The sequence below is a fragment of the Lygodium microphyllum genome, chromosome 28 (genome assembly GCF_053477565.2).
Source record: "Lygodium microphyllum isolate KBCC chromosome 28, Lygodium_microphyllum_v1.1.10, whole genome shotgun sequence".
Taxonomy (NCBI): domain Eukaryota; kingdom Viridiplantae; phylum Streptophyta; class Polypodiopsida; order Schizaeales; family Lygodiaceae; genus Lygodium; species Lygodium microphyllum.
In genome coordinates, this window is record NC_141162.1 from 57,916,997 (window position 1) to 57,940,912 (window position 23,916).

Here is a 23,916-nt window from a genome sequence, read left to right on the forward strand (position 1 = left end):
ACCTACTTTTTTGTTCAAATCGGAGCCAAGGATGCCCTCTTCAAACTGAGAATAAGCATGCGCTCCCAGATTTTATACAAAAAATTCTGTAATAAGAAAAGTACTATTGTACTGTGCAGTCCAACACCCTGTCCCCACCTGTAGGAAACCTGTTTTGACCTGTAAGTATCTTGTGGAGTCCAAATAGAGCTCCAAAACTAATCAAAGCCCTGGAAGACCTGCTCCTTAGTTCTTGGGAGTAGGTATACCCCTGTAAATGCAAGCAAATTGCTTACAACACCCTGTGAGGGTTAAGAAAGGGGTTGCAATGGATCAACTTGTCAATGCATGACTGAAGGGTCATCCCACGTGGCATAATACATTGCCTAGTCATCTAAACTCACTGTTTTTAGCCTTATTTCAGAATTGAGCATGTCATAAGCATCTCTTAGCACAATTCCCCATGCATAGGCATCTCTCATATATCCAAAGCATTGTATTCACTGCCATTGACTACATATGTATTCTCATGTCTGCAAATACATCCTCAGTAGAAATTTCCATACATTTGCAGCTAATAATACATCCATACATGAGTGCCAAGTCAATATATTAGTTCTTCAAGTGGGTACCTACACCTGCAAGCAACTTCAGGCTCCGGATCATCGGGAGGTGGGCAAAGTTCCCCCCGAGCTGGGTTGTGCACTCCTTTAGGGTCTTTGATGGCAAGGGGGAGTCACCCCTCTTTTGTCTTGCCACCTCACCTGGCATCGGGCTTTTTCCTCACCCAGAGTATACATGGTAGACATTTATTAATTAAGTAATCAGCATGCTATGTAGGGTGGCTTGGAAGTAATTCTTTTCATGAAGTGCATGTAATTGAGTTGGGAATAAGGAGAGGGCTTACCAAGCAGTGACTCACTGCTAACTCACCTCATTTACAATGGATTTCAAAGATTAATTTGTGCTCAATCAATCATCACAAATCAAGAGGTTAGGGCAAGGCAATTGGTAAATAATAGTGAGAATTTTCAGCATAGAATGGATGATTCTGAATGCAAGGAAGCCTAAGAGAGGATTGAAATTAAATTGGCAGCATGTAAGCATTGAAATCTTGAAGAAAATGCATGATTGACTACTTAAATCTCTTCCAAAAATAGGCTTTTAGGCTCAGCAAGAGGATGGAATTATTAGAGAGCTCAACAGTCAATTACCTCTTTGATTGGTGAAGACGGGCTAAGAATCAATGGCCAGTGTCCAATGATTTGCTCTCCAATGCTCTCATTAGCTCCATGAGGACAACTTCAGCTAAGAATTGAGTCTTCAAGCTTAATTCTTCAATGGGAGAATGAAGGGTTGAACTTCAGTAGTTCTCAGCATGCCTTGAAGGTCATAGAAGAAGAATGCCCCAAAATCTCACCCCATAATGCCTTCCCGTGCTCCAAAGCTCTTCCAATTGGGTAAGCAAGCTCCATTGATGGCAAGGAGTCCAATCTTGAAGCCTCGAGACCCAATCTTGAAGAGAACTTGAAGAAATTGAAGGTCATGGTCTATGGCTATGGCAACCCCAAATGTCCAACTTGCATTCTTGCCTCCATCTTCAAGTACGGGCTTCTTGATGCTTGCTTCTTCAAAGATTCCTGTAGGCACAAGTTCTTGATGCTTGCTTCTTCAAGTACGGGCTTCTTGATGCTTGCTTCTTCAAAGATTCTTGTAGGCACAAGTTCTTGGGACCAAGGAAGGCAAAAGCCCTCAAGATTCAGTGAGTTTTGAAGGAGAATCCATGGCTATCCATGGCCTGGACCTGTTAGGGTTTCAGAGATTGAAGGATGTCGAAGAAGATGAAAAGATGGCTTCAAACTTGCAAGAACCAACTGCCAGATGATGGGGAAGAAGGCCAAGATGAAGGAGAGGCCTAGTGTGCTGTTGTTTACGCCCAGATTGCTACCCGAAATTTACGCCGCAAATTGCAGGTTGTACACAGGAGGGAAGAAGGCAGCTCAATCAGTCAGATGGGTACTTGACAGGAAGCATAGGGCCTCCTGGAAGCTGTGGTAGAAGGCATTTGATCACTGGAGATGGGAGGAAGAAGATCTATGTTGTTTCTCCTCCATGGAAGCTTGGCAAGGGCTTGTGAATAAAGAAAGAGAAGATTGCATATGAAAAGTAACCAAGACTAACTCTTCCCTACTTCTTGTGACCACTGTTTCTAAAAATTTACCTTCAAATTTGGCCCAGAATGACCCACAACCTGCTAAATGTGGTGTTCCAGCCTCCAAACTTGGTCCAAGGACTCCATTAATGCTCCTGATTGCTATCCTCTTGGTCCTTGACCTTTGGCTCTTCAGTGCTCCTCCATTTTTGTGCATGTCACTATGTACCTGAAGCTTATTGGATTTTTAAACTGAAAAGAATGGTAACTGAGCATGTAAGGTAACTAAATGGATCAGAACTAGAGCTCTGATACCACTTGTCATGGAGAGGATAGGAGAAAGAGAAGAAGAGGAGAGAGAGAGGGTGCAGAAGAGAGAGAAATACTGTAGGAAGAGAGAGAAAGAGAGTGACGAGGAGAGAGAAAGACTAGAAAAGGAGAGAGAAAGATAGAAAGAGAGAGGAAGAAGCCATGAGAGCTTGGAGAAGGAGATGAAGATGAAAGGAGACTTGTATTATAATCTGATGGTCCAAAAATCAAGTCCCTAACACCTTATATACTAGCCAGTGTAGCTAGTATTTCCCCATTATTAAATCCCCCTCTCTTACATTGCCTCCCACAATTGTAAACTTCGAGCCATAAATATGAAAACATTGTTGACATTTACATTTGAAAAAAATCTTTTCATTGAATCAAGAGTTACAAAATCGAAGTGTAAATATACAAGGATCTTGCTTCGTTTGCATCAATTTGTCTTCTTTTAGCTTTGTAACTTCTTCTTTGTTTTCTGTAAAGATATCTAATCTCCTTACATTGGCTTTTTCTTCGGTTGCTTGAAGAATTTGATTTGGACAAGGGGCCTCTTCTCTTCAGGCTGATGAGGAGATGGATGAGAAAGTGTTGGCATTTCTATCTTTTTGGAGTTTACCTTGTCTTTCCAAATGACTTGCCCTTCGCCTTACCCTTACTCTTAGTTGAGGATTTTAGTGGAGGGGAGTTGGGGTCGACTGGCATGATTGCCCTATCCAAAATCAAATCAATACATTTCTCTCTTATCTACCATGTGTATAAATCGGGGTAATCTTGGCACTACGAGAAAAATTGTAATAAGTTGAAAACTGTACCCAACACTCGGGGAAGTTACTATATGTATATCCTCTACATCACGTGCATTCAAGGACTATTTTAAAATATCCTTATCTATGAATTTTTCTTGAATACAACATAACCCTTTTCTATTCAATCTGTAAATAACCCTTTTATATTACACCATTTTGTATGTAAAAAATATAAAAAAATGGTAATTTAAAAATACCTTATTTTGAACCCACATGATGCACACATATATTAATGAGTAACTTACCCGAGACCCAACATGTCTCTTAAAAAATTGGAAGTTGTTAGGGTAGTGATAGTTCGTACTTGTAGGGAGTTAAAACGAAGAAATGGAATGATTATAAAATTTGATGATAATGCAGCAGTTGTTGTGAAAACTCAAAGACACGTTTCTCAAAAAACAATGTGAAAGATACTTATATTAATCCCATCTATCTTGAGAATCTTTGAATCTATTGTCCTACAAACATTTAAAATCACTCTCCATCCACAAAAATGCACATCATTTTGCAAGGGCACTTCTTGTTGGAGAAAGCTATATGGTTTTTGAGGATCAACAATATCCTCATATGTGGTGTCCAAAAAGGTAACCACCAGTCTGCCAACACTGTAAATGGAAACATGTTACTAAAAAAGACAATCAAATAATATAAAAAATAAACCATAAAGTGAGTATTATTGTATTCAATGCACATTTTTGCTTGGCTGTGGATACCATTGAGAGAGTTCATAAGGATAATTTCTCTAATGAGAATATCAATATATATTAGGCTCCAATGTCCTCTGCAAAGTGAAATGTTAGTAAGAAATGCATACTATAAAGAAGTATACATTAAGCCCTTTGCAAAATTGCATACATTTCGACGTAAGGAAAAAAGAAGAAGGTAATTTGTGATTGGATTGAACGTTTTGAAAAATATTTCTATGTTTGAAGGAGATCTTGAAAACAATTCCACTAATAATCGTGGATCAACAATAAATTTGGTTGAGAGAAGCAATCGACGCCCTAAAACCAATAGCAAAAACAAAGAAATGTCATTTGCAATGAACAACACCATCATTCCATATAGTAAAAATTTTGAGTCAAAATGCCTTACCTTATGCAACAAAAGACTACATATAATCTCATAGTTGAATATCTTTCTTAACAAGCATGGATTTGTCCTCAGGGAAAATACTTAGATAGTCCTCTTCTAAAGAAGTGCAAGAGATATTCACAATCATTTTCCCATATACCTCCCCCATTCTCTTCAGATTGACAGGGCCAATGACATCAATTTTCCTCTTGCAAACTTCGTCCTCCAACTCTATAACCTCTTATGGTCATTCTTGTTGGGTAGAAGATACTTGTTGGGACATGTTCTTTGTTGGATATAAATGTGTCACCTCCTCGATCACTGGCCCTTTTGCTCTCCTAGACAATTTTGGAGGAACATTAAGGATCTCAAAGGCTTTTTTTTATCAAGTAGTGGGCAAGGGCCTCAATACCTTGTCAAACAACCTATACCTGATTGTGTTAGCCATACTAAAGTTTTTGTTCATCAAATTCACTCTATGAGCATGAGTAGTAGCAATGTAAGCATCATTCATAAAATCAATAACAAAGTCTTCGGCAGCCTCTTGAAGGCAAAGAGTGGCTACAAGCTACCATCTCTCTTGCATTCCAACTTCTATGGATAACCTTGATAATCTATAAGAAATGTCTTTGATAACTCTGATAAATGTTATCTTTGGAATCACATGTTGTGTAGCTCTTTATGCCTTCCTTATCTCACTAAAACATTTCTGAACATAATAAAATCTAGATTTTCTATTTCTCTTGGACTTGGAAGGCTCTTCTTCTCCATGGACATAAGAGGGTCCAGGTTGCTCTGTTTGTTGAATAGGGGCTCTAGAGGAGGTTGGAGACTTGGCAATTGTAGGGGAGGAGTGTACATAATGAAGCTTACTATGGGCAGAAGAAGACACTGTCTCTACACTAGATTGCTTAGATTGTATGGCAAGCAGCTGAGGGAAACCAGGTGTAGGAGGGATCTTAGGAGGGAAAGATTGAGGAACCATTGATGGCCTTGTCTCTTCCTCACTATCTTTGCTGTCTATATCCACCTTCCTTGCAGTTTTCTTTGTCCGTCCTAGCCATGACTTGTTGGAATATGAGACAAGTTAGAACATTTAAACTCAATTTAAAAATCTTAAACACAAATAAAAAACTTAAAACATAAATCAGAAGTCTTAAACACATATAAAAAACATTTAATCCTAATCTGAAACTTAAAACACCATATACGACACGAAGGAAGGGAAGCCCAAGATGGAAGGTGATTCATTCACGCTGTATCTATGAGACAAAGATTTGAATAGCAAATACAACGTGAATGCACTCGAGCGTCAGATTGCAGGTAATACATTCGCCCTGTATTTGTAGATGATAGATACGGTGCAAACACACTCGAGCGGCATAAATGAAGTTTCGTCTTTTCACGCCATATCTATAGAGAGAAGCTTGCATGGCCATTTTTGCACGACCAATATGACACAAATGCAGTCAAGTGTTAGATTGAAATTCACCTACTCGTGCCATATTTGTAGATTGAACGTCACTTAGAAGGTATGAACAAGGTTTGAACAGCAAATACAACATGAATGCACTCAAGCGTCAGATTGTAGGCAATACATTTGCACTGTATTTGTGGATGACAGATACGACGTGAATGCAGTCGAGTGGCATGAACAAGGTTTTGTTTATTCGTGCTGTATCTGCTGAGAGAAGCTTGTATTGCCATTTTTGCATGACCGATATGATGCGAATGCAATCAAGTGCTAGATTGAAATTCACCTACTCGTGCCGTATCTACACCTAGAAATTAACTGGATGTTTCTAGGTAGAAATTATTGATACGGTGCAAAGCGACAATTGTTGGGCTCGACATTGCTGGGTATTCGTGTCGTATTTGTTGCAGATTGAACGTCACTTAGAATGCACACTGAGATCGAACATCACTCGCTCGGTATCGTCTTTCGTGGTTGTGGATGCAAAAAGTGAGCCATGTAAGTTGGCATTGGTCTTTTATACCTGTGAGGTAGGCGACATGTGGCACTATTTTATTGGCTAGGGTTTGTGAGGGCAATCCACATGGTTGTTGACGTGGCTGTCGACGTGGCAAATCGTTGTCCTTGTCTATATATACACATAATTAGACATTTATGATTTTCTTTGGAAAATTATCAAGCCTAGCTAGATTTGAGCTTCTCTTGCAGTTTTTCATCTATCAATTCGCACCATTATGTGCACTCCTTGATATGAAGCGAGGAGGCATTGTCGTGAGGTCAGGTGTATACTTTTGCACCATATTGTGGATCCACAAATAGGAAGTGAGGAGATATTGTTCGTGAGGTCACTTGCATACTTTCATGCAGTATAGTGGATCCCCAAATAGGAAGCGAGGAGGCATTGTTTGTGAGGTCGGATGCACACTTTCGTGCCGTATCATGCTTTCACTCATGTTTGAACCAAAGGATGTTGTAGGCTCCTAAGAGAGCAGGTTACCCCTAATAAGAAAAGAAGAAGATTGTCATTGAGGTCAAGGGCTTCTAGTTGTCCTGTCTTCTCCCCTGAAATTCTGACTGCTTCTCCCCTTGTTCAGTAGTAGCAAGTGTGGGAATGCCTAGGAAGTCTCTAGTCAAAGGCAAGTCACCATTGAGGGTTCCTGGATTGTCTGAGATAACAGAGGTTTCTCCATCAGAAAGGATCATAGACTTTCTTCTTTAGAATGGCATGGAGTTATCTTACTATGGAATTGCAAAGGATATTTTCAACCCTGACTGGAATATTGATTGTATTGAACTCATGCAATAAGTTTTTCATGGAGGAGTTTGCTGAGTTTGAAAGTCTTGCATTTCTGGTAGTTGAAAAGGATGCAAAGGAATAAGGCTTTGTTTTCAAGAAAGTGTACATCTCATTCTCTTGACAGGTTTTGTACCTTAGATTTATTTTGTTCAACTCATTCTAAAAAATGCAGGCTAATGTTAAAACCAACTACATTCATTGCATATACTCTTGTTAAATATCCTGCTAAATCTGATAAACAACAATTAGAGGGTCCAAAATGTTCCAGCTTCTACCTTTTGGATGAGGTAGCAAATGACAAAGATGCAGAGGAATGTTTGGACCCTGAGCAAGAAGTATATATTGCTGGCAAACTAGATGTTGCCCATTCAAAGATGAGACCGCTATTCAAGAAAACCATGCAAATGTAGATCTTGTATGTGACTCTTCTTTTTATACTGTTGCTTCACTTCCAACTTTCCCTATCAAGGACAAGGAATACATACTGCTAGCAAACATCCATAGGCTCTTCAATCTTAGGGAGAATTATTGTTTAATGATCATTGCAGAGGCTTCTGATGTTGCAAATGGCATTGTTGATGTTGAAAATGAATCGAAATAAGAGTTACTTAAACTTGACACTGAAATTACGGGCGTCAAGTTTATTGAAGTAGGGGATATCCTTTCTCTTTGTTTTCATAAGGCAAAGAATGTTGAGAAAGAGTATGGGATTATTGAAGAGAAGTTCCACGTCTTCAAGATTGACTTGGAATTTCCAATTTTGGAAGAAAAGAGTTGCAATATGTTAAAGAATTGGAAGATACCAATGAGGCACAATCATCAATTAACATATGTAATCCAACTAAGCTAGAGAATGATGAAAATCAATTCGTACTATAATCTTGAATTTTGTAAGATATACATTAATATGTTTGATTTCAATATTCATTTGACATTTATCTTTTTTTACAGTTGGAGATTGAAGATTTTGATAACTTCTTGGGACGGGGTAAAGGGACGAGAGCTGGTATTAGTTCACTGAAAGATGTTGCACTTGGACATTACTTAGTAAGGATTGATTCTTATGTTTTCTTGGTATTTCATAACATCTTCTCAGAGGAAGCAACATGGCCTATACTATGTATCAAGGCACCTACAAGGCTACTTGGTTTCTCTGAGTTACAGTACAATGCACACAAGGTGATGTTTTTAGAGAAGACTATGGCAATTAGAATTTTTGGTTATTGTCCTGGTTTCTCCACTTTTAAAGTAAGATACTTTTTGGCCTTCTCATCTTATGCTTTGGCAGCAAACTAAACTGATATAAAATCAATAGTTGGCTACAAGGGAAGAAAATTTATGCATTATAGAGGAAATATCCTGGAGGGGGAGGATGATGTAAAGGCTCCTGAGAGCTAGCTTTGTACTTTTATTTCTTGAAAAATACTATGAATTCTCAAATTAAAGTATTCATTCTTTGAAGTTGTTGTCAAAAAAACTAATTGAATAGCTCCTCAAGAGCATTGCTTTTTGTAACTCCTCCTCCATGTCTTGTGCTTTAAAAAAAACTTGTACGTGCTTGATAGTGAGATTTTTCCATGCCTTTGGCCACTATAAGTTGCTAGGGGGCCTTGCTCCTCCACAAAGTAAGGCCCATGGATATGAAGGATATGTTGCAAATTCAAAAGAGTAATGATCATTTTATGCCATTGGAAATTTTATTGAAGAAATCTTGGAATAAATATTCTCTCTTACCAAATAAAATGTGATATCCTTTTCTCCCCATGCCTCCTTTATTTCTTGGAAAAGATTTGTAATCAAACATTTGAACTCTTCTGGATACATGTAGGTTTTCGTTTGTTTCTTGAGGAGCTTTACGAAGACATCGAGGTGTCTCCAAACCTCCATCCTTAGAAGTGCAAGTCGTGGTGTATTTGCAACGTTTGTCATTATCCCACACAGCTCTTTCCAATGCTCCCAAGTAATGCTTACATGTTTTCTTGTATGGTTTTCTAGAAAATGTCTAGCTTTTGAGCCTCCCATGGAGACATAAGCCAAGACATCTCTTGTTTTCCCTAAAAGTGTTGGATCTTTTCTTAAGTGAACTTGACCTTCATGAAAACCCATTTTGGAGAGTAATGCCTCACATTTGTCAATACACTCATCTGATAAAGACAAAGACTTAATTGAGTATGTATAGTCGAGATGCAACTTGAGAAGTTTATCAATAATTCTAATCTCTGCATGCAAAGTACATATATGAACATTTGTAAGAGGAATTGAAAGACTTGGATCCCATATATCTTCCTTGTTTTTATTTTTACTTAGATCTATAGAGTCTCTAGTTGGGGCTCTTCTTGCAGGGCGCAAGTTGCTCCAATCTTTAGACCCAACACTTTTCATGCAATAAATACAAGGATATTTTGCATTTGCCCCATTACATATTCCAAGCATACATTTGATAATATTCAAGTCAGTGCTCATGTGCCATTCCACATTAAAAGTACCAACCCCATCAATAGCCAATATTTCTCCTTCACTTTGAGACTTAATAATGTTTGGAATACCTGTAAGAGTGAACAATCATTTCAGTGTTTGATGATTCTCAATTAGTACCTGAGATACCAACCCACCAAATATCCATCTTAGATTGGAACTTATGCACTAGTGCTTGACCCCCACCATTGCTGTATTCCAATACCCTGTTCATGATGCAAATGCTGACTCTTTCCATCTTTTGTCCTTTTGCTTCATCTAACTTCAAGGCAAACTTCAAAACATCGTGACATTCCTGTAATGTGAGTCTATACGTGTGAACCATTGCAATGTGCACTTTTCTTAGATCAACCCATATATTGTTAAACGCATTGTATTAAAAACTAGATTTTCTTTTTATCTTTTCATATGGCATGGATGCTTCAATATGAATGTATTCCCCAAAAACTTGTGGAATCTTATGATTCATGGCAATTCTTGCAACTGATACTCTAGGGGCTCGAGGTAACCCAAATGTAGTTATTCTATTACATTTTAGATTTTTAAACCATAATCTTGAGATAGCACGATAACCTTTTTGACTAATGCCCACAATATCACATGTCTCTACAATTTCGTTTGGTTTTATTGTGTTCTTTAAGTTCTTGACCAATTCTTTGAGAGTTGGGCCTCTCAAATCCATAATACATGACATGTTATAGACATATTTCTTTGCAAGATTCAATCTTCTTTTCTTTACTCTCTCACACAAGCTAGTTATATTTTTTAATGGTCTCTTTCTCTCTCTAAATCCTGTTGGAGTTTTCTTTAAGTGTGCTAGCTTATCTTGTAATGACTTATTAGCATTTTCCAGAACGTCAATCTTATTTGTAAGCTCAGAAATGCTTGTTTGTGCAATAAATAATGCTTTTCTCATTTCATTCATTTGAGCCATGTATGTGTAAGAGGTAGATTGTAACCTTTTACAATAGCCAAGCATCCCATTATAACCTTCCCCCACATATCTCACATAGTCATGAAAAGTAAAAAAATTAGGAGGTTTACTTGTTGAAGGATCCTTAGGATGAATATTTCCATCCACCCACAAATCTATATGTTTCTTTCCTTGAGTTTGCAATTTGTTAGCCTCCATTTGATCCATGAATAAATTGGATCTAATTGGATGGTAAGTTTGTACTTGTATGTGCTTGCATCTATATTACTTGCAAAGGTATTGCTAAACATTTTAGTAGATCAATGATCATAGTGATAAGAAAGTGAGCATAAAGAAGAGAATGGTGAAAGAGAATGGAGAAAGAGCGTGTGAAAAGAAGACATGGGAGTAGACGAATGTGATATAGGTGGACATTTCTCGAAAATACAAATTCTCCCAAGTTCCAAGACAAAAACAACCGAAAAGGTGACCCTAACAAATATTAAAGATGAGGGACAATTAATGGCTGAGCTCTTCAATGAATTCAATATTCTCTCATTAATCACATCTAAGCAACCAAATTGGCATTTTCATTCTTCCAAAATCTCAACTAATTAGTAGCTTAATCATTTTTTTACAAGTGCCTTTTTTGAAGCGTTTTTAGCCCTAATGGTGAACATGATAATGTAATGTAATTTGAATCACTTAGTTTAATGTATGTTACTTGGATGCATAGTAACATAACCAAAATCCATGTAATACATGTATTGTACATCATGCATGATACATGTATGTATTATGATATCTAGTATATACATGTGTTAAAGTAATCCAAATTTATTAAACATGAGTTAATGGTTGTGCACAACATTTTAAGAAACACAATAAACAAATTTACCCAAAATAATTATGATTGAATACAAAAATATATATGAGACACACATATATATTTCATCACCAAAAAGTTTACAAAAGGCATTGACTTTTTAGTTTGTTACAATGTATGGCATACATGGCAAAATCTTGCATCATGTATATGAGAATCATATGAGTGAGGTCCCTTGCCTTGATGAAGAAGAACAATAAAGCTATTAGCGATAGTGACGCACATCACATAGAGATAACATCCAATTGTGTGTCATCAAATAGGTTGATGAGGTACCCCTTTATGGCTATCTATAGGGCCGCCATAGCTATAGTGATCTCCTTATATGACAATTGGCCATTCACCACTTGTGTCTAATTTATCCCTAAGCCAATCAATCACAAATTTTGCAAAACTTCTTGAACCACCTTTTGGAAGATTACATTTGGTATAAGTATCTTGTAATGCATTGAATCCACCTAATGTCACATTGGTTAGGCTTCACCTTCTTTTCTAGGTTGTAGGAACATACACCCAACCTTTATAGATATTTATTAGTAAGAAACAACAAGTAATATACTTAGTGTGTGCCATGTAAGCTCAAGAAATGACAAGTGATGTGCTTGGTGCATGCCGTGTGAGCTTAAGGAGGGTAGGATGGAGAAGAGACACGTTGGGGATGCTAGAGTGGAGAAAAGAATGAAAGTAAGAAGTTAAAATAAGAAGAAGATTGAACTCTTAACCCATTAATGCCCTAAATTGAGTAAATGCATCTTCACATGCACAATCCATTGTGTGAGAGTAAAGCATTCATCTTATTGGAATGCGATGAAACTTTAGATGCGCATCTACAAATACTCCCTTTTTTGTCTTTAAAAAAGCCAAAAGAGCTTTGGTCCAAAGTCTAGCATTTGGAGCAGTTTTCTTAGCAAGAAAATATATCTAGATACTAGAGTTCAAACTAGGGCTTTCATGCCTTTTTTTTTCTAAAAAAGATTTGATATGCTCTTGGCCACCTAATGGAACGCATGCTAAGTTTTATCTTATTTTGATGTGGCTAGACATTTATGTAATTATCATATTAAAAATCATAGATGAATCAATCGAGGAATTAATGTTGTAATTACTAATCCTTAGAAATTTCGTGCCATATAGATTCTCTATATACACAAAGTGCCCTTTAGATTTCACGATAAACCCATGAGGTTACTTCATGTAAATATCCTCATACAAGTTCCCATATATAAGAAAGCATTCTTTACATTAGACTGAACCAACTCCATATTCTCTTTAGAGACCAAAGTATGAATTGTGCAAAGGGTAGTCATCTTGACTATTGGTGACAAGATCTTGTTAAAGTCAAACCCTTTTTCTTGCTTAAATCCTTTGGTCACCAATCTTGCCTTATAGTTAGGCAATGCATCAGATAGAGAGACCTTCAAATTGTAGATCCACTTATATGGCAATGCATGTTTGCCCTTAGGCAAATAGACTAATTCCCATGTAGATTTTTTTTGGAGACTTTTCCAAAGAATCTATCTTTGACGTCATAGCCATCGTCCACTTATGACTGTTATCCCTAGTTATAACATCTACATAACAAGAAGGCTCACCAAAATATGTGACCATAACATAGTTTAGAGATGGAGTATATCTATCTAGTAATCTAGAAACCCTCATAGACCTGTGTAAAATTGGCTCAATAGGAGCCTCTAGCTATCCCATTTGTCGATCTTGTAAAACATGAGGTTGTCCACCATCCTATGGTAGTCTCACCTCAACATTAGTAGGTTGTCCAACCCTTGTATTATGTGGAATAGGTTGTACAATATACTTATATACTAGCTACCCATCCTTTTGAAATATCACTCTATGGATCTCAACTATTTTAATGGGCTGCTTATGCATCTTATCCTCATTAAAGATGACATCATAGCTGTATGCTACCCTTCTAGATTCAACATCCCATAAGTGATAGCCCATTGCACCCAACTCTCCATGGCCAAGAAAAATACATTTTTTGAACTTCAAGTTATTTCGTTTGCCCCTAGGTATATGTATAGATGCCTCACAATCAAACACAAAGTGATTATAGTTAGGTTTCTTGTGAGACCATAACTCCTATGGTACCTTGTTATCCAATGGCTTACTAGGAGACCCATTGATCAAAGTACTATTGCCTTTATAGCTTTAACCCAAAATCCATTTGTGAGACCAACATTAGAGAGTATACTATAGATACCTTTTTGAATGGTCCTATACATCTTCTTAGTCGTATCATTTTGAGTAGGATTCTCAAGAGCTATCAACTTGCTCTTAGTACCATGGCTTGCACAAAAGTCCATAATATGCAAGGTATACTCTCCATCATTATCAGTCTTTAAGCAATTATGCTTCTTGCCAGATTGATTCTTAGAAGTCTTAAGAATTTTTGAAATGCATCTAATGTGCCACTCTTTTTGGGAAGAGAATAAGCCCAAACCTTCCTTGTGGCATTATCTATAAAAGTGGCAAATACTCTGCTCAATGAAATTGTGGGCATTAGCCCATACAAGTCAATATGAACCAAATCAAGTCATTTTAATCTTCTACTTCCATTATCACTCTTATTGGAAATTTTCATTTCCATTCCAAAGAGGAAATGCTCAAAAAACCAAAATATTTTTTTAAAAGGTAAGGAAGATAGTTCAAATGGTACAAAGCTTTCATTTGAGTGATTGGCATATGTCCCAAATAGTAATGCCATAAAGAAATAGATAGCTATAACATGGTCTTTAACGCCAAAAACATCAAAATGATACGAAGTACTAGATTTTGGCCCTTTGGCTACAATAACAGATCCCTTGCAAATCTTCCGTGCACCAAGCATCACTCTTTAACCACAACCATCAAGCTATCTTGTACTGATAATTTTTTTTTCAAACATGGAATATGCCATAGATTCCACACGACAAAATAAGAGCCATTTGGCAATAGCAAGTGTATATCCCCACCAATGCCAACAATTTTGTATGCAAAGTTGTATTTCCAAGATAGATATATCTCTCTAGCATCATAAGTAGACAACTGCTCTCTATGTCAAGTAACATTAAATGATCTCTATAAAGTGAGCATAAATTAGCATGGAAAATCCTCCAACATAAAAAATTCATCAAGATCTTTTTGTAATCCAAAGCTAAAAGTAAATTGGGAGCCTCCCAATGTGAACTAGTCATTGCTGACTAATGTTTAAACTTGATTGAAAGGTTTCTATGATAAAATGAATGCGCTATAGCATTGAGCTAATGAAACCATGGAGAAATGGTATGAGTAGCTTGAATGATGAAAATGCATCCAAAAAGGTCATTTTTATCATAAACTTACTCCTGAAGCACCCTGTTCAGTAGCACAGCCCATAGAGATCACTGTCTTGGCAACTCTCTCTTTCTACTTCATTGTTATAAACACAAGAATGAGCTCCCATAATATTGAATGTTGCTCTAGTACCAATTGAGAGGGAAGAAATGGTGGATGTGAGGTAGAAGCTATGGAGTGTAAGAGGGTTGAGAAATAAAAGAACACAAGAGAGTTATGTGGGTACAAAATGAATGGTGGTATCCTTATTCTTTGTTATCTACATTTATATATGAGACATATGAATGGCCATTGGCTATTGCCCTTTACCCCAATAGCCTGTGATCTTTCTACATGTAATTGCCTTGTATTACGATTATATTTTGGTTTTTTCTTCTACTTGATATTAATAAGTTTTGTAATTATTAAAATATTCTTGGCACTCCCACTCATTACTTGTTGTAGAGTTGCCATGCTCTCATCAAAGTTGATATTTTTTGTTTGAAAATTTTGGGCTTTAGTATTATAATTTGTGACATTAATCTCTACGATCATTAATGTTGTACGAGTTTATTTCTCTAAAAATTTTACTATTGTGAATTTTTCTTTTGTTTAAACATTGCAACGTTAGCATCATGCCTACAAAAGACATGGAACATTGTCTTTGAGGGGTTCATATATATAAACCCTTACTATCATGTGCATTCAAGACCTGGAGTTTAATACTTGATTTGAAAAACTCAAAATTGTAATTGGTCATTAATAAAGCATGCTCTTTTCTTATCACACTTATTGATATTCCCATTGAAGAATACCCTTATGTATATTAAAAAAAGACATTAAAAATCCCATTGATTGAATTCACATGAGAAAATTAGGCTAGTTATATACCACTAATCGCCCACCTACCCACCTCAAAAAGTCAAAAAAGGCGTCGATTGTTTCCACACCAAATTGCTTTGATATCTTCAAAAGCCTTTCAAGTGATGGTGGGAGTTCAAATCTCACTAAATGCAACTTTCTTTTACTATGGAGATTCTTTGTCCACATAAGCCCTCAGCGTGGGTGATGCACTTGGGTAGCGAGGGACACTCCCTGTCCAAAGTTGTTCATAGCTCGTATAATGCAAAGCCTATACTTTTTTGATATGTGGCAATGCCATCCTATATTTTTGAGGTTGGGTGGGGTTTTTTTCTTTGTATGTAACCAACCTTACATGTCAATGAGTAAATCCCTCCCCCCAGCGCCCCCCCCCCCCCCCCCCCCCCCCCCAAATGAGAAGATTGGTCAACTTCACATCACTTTGTGGCTAACCACATCATGCCAAGCACACGCCAAGCACTATCAAAGTAGAAGATTGATCAACTTCACATCATTAAGTAGCTCTATTATGCCAAGCACCCACCAAGCACTATCAAAGCTTGCTAAAGGCCAATAGTGCTTGTGAAATATCTTTGTGCTAAAAAATTAATTAAATACAAATTCAAACACAAAGATTGGCATTTTGTTGTGTAACTCTAGGTTCATTGGCTTGTCAACAAAGAAGTGAATATTTAGTATAAAAACTCATACCTTTAAATACTAATGTCTTTAGAATATCTCATGGTTTGACTTTATTTGTGAAACATATGTTTGATTTCTCAATGTGTGAAATTTGCAACATTTATATATGGACTTGTGTAAATAGAAAGTGTTAAAAAGTCAATTAAGTTCTAACTACCTTTATTGTTGTAACGAACACCTTTTTAAGAATACCTAAATTGGAGCATTTTGGAAAAATTATACATTGAAATTTTGTGATGTTTAATAGAGAGAGAGAGAGAGAGAGAGAGAGAGAGAGAGAGAGAGAGAGAGAGAGAGAGAGAGAGAGAGAGAGAGAGAGAGAGAGAGAGAGAGAGAGAGCCCAATCAATATCGAAACAACATTTTGACTCACCTAAGTATCCTTAGAGCATCTTTGGAAAAAGATATCACTTTATCAAGGTATCAAAATTTATACGGTAAATCTGATTTAGAGTTGACGATTCTCATATAAGGTCATTGAAGGACAATAAGAATCATTGTAACATTGTGGAGCACTAAGAAAAGGAGAGTTTAGTGGTGCATCAAAAGCCTAAAGCATCAATAAGTTGCACTTTTCATGTTAAAAGTTTTCATTTTAAATTGTAGCACATCATTGGCCAGTAATGAGATGTCATGTTGAGGGTGAATTCTTGAAATATAGTTGTGGTGTTTCCAAGCATAGTGTTAGGCTTTAGCTATTGGTTTTTCTTAAGTGGGGAACAATTATTTTCACCTCGATGCAAGCTTTAAAAGAACTAGATATGCATTTAACTTTAAGAGCTCCCATGAGGTAGTGGACCAAGCATTGAGATATCAATGGATGTAAAGAGACTAGTAAGTTTTTCACTCGTTCTAAATTGGGATTGATGTTATCAACAATGTGGAAGGAACGGACTGTGTGACATATCCTCTCCCGGACGTGGGCTTATATAAGATATATGTCGGGCTGGACTTCTGGGATAGGCAATTATGAGGAACTTCATTAACTACTCTGTGGCATTTTCCGCAGGTTTGGTTTATTTGTTGGAAGCCTTTTGCCTTGTAGATGCTTATGGTGGTAGCAATGACGGAAGGCAGACATACATAATGCAGGTTGCCAAATCTAGTAAACCAACCAGATATGCAAGCCATCCCGACTGGTATATCTCCATATTAGCATCGGTGAAAGGCACAGAGACTACCGATGATATGAAGGGTGTAATTGATGCGAAAGAAGGACCCCTCCATGTCTACAATACTGTGTTCCATGGATTCTCGGCCAAGCTCACGCAGAGCGAGGCGGAGGGCATCTTGAAGGTTGACGGGGTGCTGACGGTCATCCGGGACAGAATGCTGCAGCTCCACACGACCCGGACGCCGGAGTTCTTAGGGTTGACGGAGGCGAACGGGCAGCTGCCGCTGGGGCAGCAAGACGGGGAGGGAGTGGTGGTGGGGATAATCGACACCGGCGTATGGCCGGAGAGCCCAAGCTTCAGCGACGAAGGGATGGCTGCGCACGTGCCGAGCCGGTGGAAGGGCATGTGCGAGGAGGGGGTGGGCTTCGGCGCCGGTTACTGCAACCGGAAGCTGGTGGGGGCGCGCTCCTTCTACCAGGGCTATGTGGCGGCGGTGGGGGCCCTGAACGAGACCGTCGATATCCGGTCCCCCCGGGACACGAACGGGCACGGGACGCACACGGCGTCGACAGCGGCGGGGGCGGAGGTTGCGGGGGCGGGACTGGGAGGGCTGGCGGGAGGGACGGCACGTGGCATGGCGAGTCGGGCCCACGTGGCGGCGTACAAGGCGTGCTGGGCGGAGGGGTGCGCCAGCTCAGACATACTGGCGGCCTTCGACGCGGCGGTGGCGGACGGGGTGGATGTGATCTCGGGGTCGCTGGGCGGGTTGGCGGTACCGCTGTGGCAGGATCCGGTGGCCGTGGCGGCCTTCGGGGCCGCCGAGAGGGGCGTCCTGGTGTCCATGTCGGCGGGCAACGACGGGCCCATGCCCGGGTCGCTGGGCAACGTGGCCCCCTGGCAGCTCACGGTCGCCGCCAGCACTCTCGACCGCTCCTTTCCTGGCGCCCTCCACCTTGGCAACGGCGCCACCTTCATCGGCGCCTCCTCCCCCTCTGCCGTTGCGCGCATCCCACGTGTAAAATGCCCCGCTTCCACACCTCTTTTGTCTTTTCGTGTCCATATTAAAAAAAAAAGTAAAATTTGGAACTCACGAAACAATGCTTCCTTCTTCCTTTCACGTAGCCTCAAATACCTTGCTAGGTATGATCGTCGTAGTCCCCCTTCCACACACACGGGCACGTGCAAATGCACATCTATACTATTAGTTAAGGAGAGGTGGGGGACGGGTGCCACGCGTCCAGTACCCCCCCACACACACAAAAATCGTGCCCGCCCCGGCACGAAGCGTCGGGGCGAGTCTAGGCGCAAGGCGCCTAGTACGTACAAAGAGAGAGAGTCCTTTAAATACATTTCGAGACATGATCCCCCTAGGCCCTAGTCCCTCTTCCTTGAGAGAGAGAGAGAGAGAGAGAGAGAGAGAGAATGTGTGTGTGTCTCCCTCAAATACCTAGACAATGATCCCCTAGGGTCTAATCCCTCTACCCTTCAACAGCCTAGCTAGTTAGAGCACTATTGAGAAGGATGGGGAAGTAGTAGTTAGAGCTATCTCAAGGGGGATGGGGGAACACTGAACAGGAGGATCACAACCATAATTCCAACATAGTAATTGCACGAGGGAAAAGTTTGAGAAAAGAGATGAGACAATGAAGACAAGTGTCATTTGGGATTAGACCTTTTGACTATATCTACCAATTACATTCATTAAGAGTGTCATAACACCTCATTTTGTCATTAGTTGATTTGACCATATTGATCATCATTGCATTCATTAATTCTCTTTACATTAGCTTAATCTTTTTGACAAGACTTGGCACAACGAAGTCACAATAGGGTGAACTCATTTGCCACTACCCCCATTAGGCCATTGTGCAACATGGCTCATAACTTTCCTCATAAATTATAATGTTGTCCACTAGTCACTTCAGACTTACTAGTAACCAATCCATCAAAGTCGAACTCTACCTAAGCACAAATTATAGTATTGCGCTTCTGTATTTAAGAAGAGCTACAATCACTTTAAGAAGAGCTACAATCACTACTTAAATTACCAAGGGCCGGTTAATTTTTGGGGCAATATACACACGTACGCATGGAAGGGGGGCAATCCACACACTCTAACACCTACCCGCCCCACCACCTTTGACAAAAAGTTGTTTTGTCGCGTGTATGCAGGCGCCGCTGGTGTATGGTGCGACAGCCTCTACAGATGAGGGCAACGCTAGGATGTGCATGGCTGGCACATTGTCACCAACACGTGTTGCAGGCAAGGTGGTGATGTGCGATCGCGGCTTCAACACACGTGTCAGCAAGGGAGTCGAGGTGAAGCGAGCGGGAGGGGTGGGGATGATCCTGGTCAATGCCGAAGCCAACGGCGACGATCTGATCGTCGACGGCCACGTGCTGCCTACCATCACCGTCACATTCAACGACGGGAACGCCATCAAAGCCTACATGAAGGGCTCCTCTGAGGCCTCGGTGCAGATGACCTTCCAAGGCACAGTGCTGGGTGTGAAGCCGGCCCCCGTCGTGGCTGCTTTCTCTGCTCGGGGGCCCAACCCGCTCTTCCGGCAGCTCCTCAAGCCGGACGTGACGGCCCCCGGTGTGAACATCCTCGCAGCTTGGAACAGCCCCGTGGCGACCTCGGGGCCCACATCGTTCAACATACTCTCAGGGACGTCCATGTCATGCCCGCATGTGAGTGGCGTGGCAGCCCTCCTCAAAGCGGCATACCCGCGCTGGAGCCCGGCGGCCATTAAATCCGCTCTAATGACCACGGCCTCACCCTTGGACAATGCCCGTCACCCCATACGTGATGCCTACAACTCCTCCCTTTGCACCCCATACTGCTACGGTGCTGGCCACTTGAACCCTACCCTTGCCCTTGACCCTGGCCTCGTCTATGACCTTAGCACCCAAGATTACATTAATTTTCTTTGTGCCCTAGTTCCCACTCAAAGCCACCTTCTCCCATTCACCAAAAACAAATACCAATGTCCAAAAACTACTAGCCCCCGTAACCACATTGACCTCAACTATCCATCCATCTCTGTGGTGTTTCCTCCAGGAAACCAGTCCATATTCTCAGCTAGTTTCAAACGAACCGTGACCAATGTCGCAAATGTAAACTCGCTTTACATCTCTACTTACACTCTACCTCATGGTATCCGGATGGTCGTCAACCCTAGTGTATTAACATTCACAAGAACAAGTCAAACACAAGACTACACCATCACCATTAAGGCACACCTAAAGGACCTTCAAAACCAGGACAGCTTTGGCAACTTGCTTTGGTCAGATGGAGTACATCTTGTGCACACAACAATTGCTTTCACTTGGGAAACTTCCTAAGATGAAGAAACCATGGCAATGTCATTTCTCTCTCCTTTTCCATGTGCTTCTCTATGGGCAAATGTGTCAAATTTTAGTGCATTCCAACTCCCTAATGAAACATTGAGTACTCCATTGTATGATTTTTATTGCTCCCTCACTCTAGGTTGATTTCACAATATTGAAGGAAATATGTTTCGTGATGTAGATAATCTTTGCAAGGTCCACTTAAGATTGTGTACAAAACATAATAAAAAGCTCAACACATTTCTAGCAACTTCAAAATCATACATGATAAGAAAAGTGACAACACCTCATAGAAGAAATTGGGACTAAAGAAAAATTATTGCACATAATGCTCAAACTTTGTACAATCTCCAAATCAAGGCTTGATTAGATGCTTCATAATGCAGCTGTTAAACTTAGATATTATTATTGCTCACAATGCTAAAACATTATTTAATCTCCAAATTAGGGCTTAATTACATGCTTCAAGATGCAGTTATCCCTATAAATTGTACAAGTTTGAACAAAGGCCCTTCTCGCTTCCAACTATAGTCTTGAGAGTAGCATTGACAAGTCTAAATCACCACCAAAGCCTAACATTGGCTCAAATAGGTACTTCAATCAAAACTTTTTGTACGACATAAGATTTGTTTATTTCATCCCCCAAATAGGGATTAATATCCTTACAAAGTGTAACAATTGACCCCTCAAGCAGTAGACCTATTTAGTGTGCCAAGGAAGATCTTTTTTAGTTCTTTGTCAAGTTCCTTCCTTTTGAGTAGAGAAGGAATGTAGACCTCCTACTTCAAATCCCCATGAGCACCTTGAAGTATCTTCATTTGCTAGGTATCCTGACCTTGTACATTTGGCTAACCTAAATTAGCCAAATACAGTGCTAGCTCATAAGTTGCTAGACCCATATTAATGTGTAATACTTGTACTCTCTAAGGAGTAGAAGTAAACTCCTATTTATAGGAGTGCTATTGTAGATTTGTTTGGATATAGCAAACTCCTAATCCTTGTATGTATAGTAAGACATATTCTAATAAAAAATACAAAGGATCGTCCTCCATGACATGGTATTTAAGGGGACATGTGCAATAAGATAATAATATAATGTGTGGATTATAGCAAATGATGTAAGCACAACAATTTATGAAAAGTCTGATAGTCTCATGTGTAAGGTACTTTTGATGTGTTTTATATGTCAAAGTGATATTGTTCATTGTCTAGATAGGTTGGTTTAATGGTGGAGAGTTGCATGAACATAGAAGAACCAACCTTCAACTCATTCACCTGATTTCCATCATCATGTATTGTGTTTCTCAAGGCAAGTTTAGCAGTGCTATCCCTTGATAAGGTCTCCTTGAGGATACTACCATAAATAGGGTGCTATGGACAAGGAAGCTAAATATGTCCAAAATATAGGCTTCATCTTAAGGGTGCTCTTTGAAATGGTCTAGGTAGTGAGATGCCATATTTAAGGGTAAAACATAAAATTGATTATGTATGGCACATTATAAAGGAGATTTCATTTTTGGAAAAAGGTCCTCCAAGTGGGGGGGAGGTGGAAAAGTTCCTATTTGGGGTACCCTTCTCTACATTCACATAATTGATACATGTTGAGAAGAGTGGGCTTCACATATCTCAAGATCCATTTTATTGTATCCAAGTGAGACTTTTTGACTCTCATCTATCCTAATGATAGTCATGTAAATCAAAGTCCTTACTACCTATTTGTATATAGTAGATATATACAAACATGTATCTTTGGAAAAGCCATATCTCATCAATTTCCATCATAACCTCCTTGCCAAGAAAATAAGATAGCTCATTCAAGTCCTTCATCATATGAAACTTCAGTCCCCAACAACATTTACACCTCTTATATGACTAATCTCATTATTGTTTGTAATGGTTAAGCTATCGACATAGTGACAATAATGAGCATCCAATTCCAAAATTTCTTTGCATGTGTGAAGTATGAAATCCCAAAGTGACAAGATACTCATCAACCTTACCATACCATGCTTGTGGTGCATATTTTAAGCCATATAATGTTTTTCTCAACTTGCAAGCTTTTAGTGCTTACAAGGTGGTCAAGATCCTCATAATCAAGGGGGTACACCATAGAAATCTCATGTTGCAAATCAACATGTGGAAAAGCATTATTGACATCTATTTGATGTAAAGACCATTGTTTGCTATAGCCCTAGCAACATGGTAAAAATTACTTGCAAAATTTAGCCCAAAGGCTATTTTTCGGAGGTTTTCTTGGTCATTGGGCTAAATTTTTAGGCTTAAAAACTCAAAAAATACCCACATATACTAAAATTTACATATTTGGACCTAAAATTCGCCCAAAAATAGCTCAAAATTAGGGGTTTCTCTTAGTATTCACCCAATTTTCTAAACTTTTTACCACCATTGATTAGCCAAACATTCATCCACATATCTACAAACTAAAAATCCAAAGGGTCCCTTTTACTTGGCCTAGCAAGCAATATTTAATAGCTGCCATCCTACAAGGGTTGAAAATCTCATTATAATCTATGCTATAACTTTATGATAGCCTTTTGCAACCAATCTTGCTTTATACTTTGCTAATGAACTCCTCTAACTACATAAACAATGTTACATTTGATAATCTTATTGTCCTCAATAGAAGGTATCAATTTTTAATTTTTGTTCGTATGTAAAAAAAAAAAATCTCTACATATTGAGTTGGTGAAAGTGAATGTATTAAAAAACAACATGAAGGTGATTCGGATCTAAGAAGATGCACTTGAAGTGGCTTTTCTTCCAATATGTTGTAGATTTGTTGCAAAAGAGTGAAGCGATGAGGAAGAAAAGTACTATGTATATCTTCTTAAAATGTAAGGAAGCATTAATCCTCTTTTTTTTTTGGAACATCCTACTTGAAAAAGAAAGTGTACATAGGAAGAGAATTAAAGCATTTACCACTAATTTTTTGGATGAACTTACTTAAACAAGAAAGTGTACATATAAAGAGAATTATTTACTTCTAATCTTTTGGTACAACCTACTTGATCAAGGAAGTGCACATAGGAAGGTGAAGATATTGTTCAACACTTCATCGCTACTTTATCTACATCTTTAAATCACTTAATTAGGTACAAGTGGCATTTTTGCATTGAGAAACATCTTAGAGATAGATGGAGCATACAATAGAAGAAGCATCAATATCATCAGCAATGTTCCTCCT

General features: G+C 39.1%; 1 protein-coding gene across 1 annotated transcript; it reads left to right on the top strand.

The window, feature by feature from the left end:
* Positions 1 to 16,980: 16,980 nt before the first annotated feature.
* On the top strand, positions 16,981 to 20,827 carry LOC148011494 (subtilisin-like protease SBT1.7). The gene is made up of 2 exons (XM_087670079.1): positions 16,981 to 18,372; positions 19,530 to 20,827. The coding sequence occupies exons 1-2, from the start codon at positions 17,212 to 17,214 to the stop codon at positions 20,703 to 20,705; spliced, it is 2,337 nt and encodes a 778-aa protein (XP_087526205.1). The 5' UTR covers positions 16,981 to 17,211; the 3' UTR covers positions 20,706 to 20,827.
* The last annotated feature ends 3,089 nt before the right edge of the window (positions 20,828 to 23,916 follow it).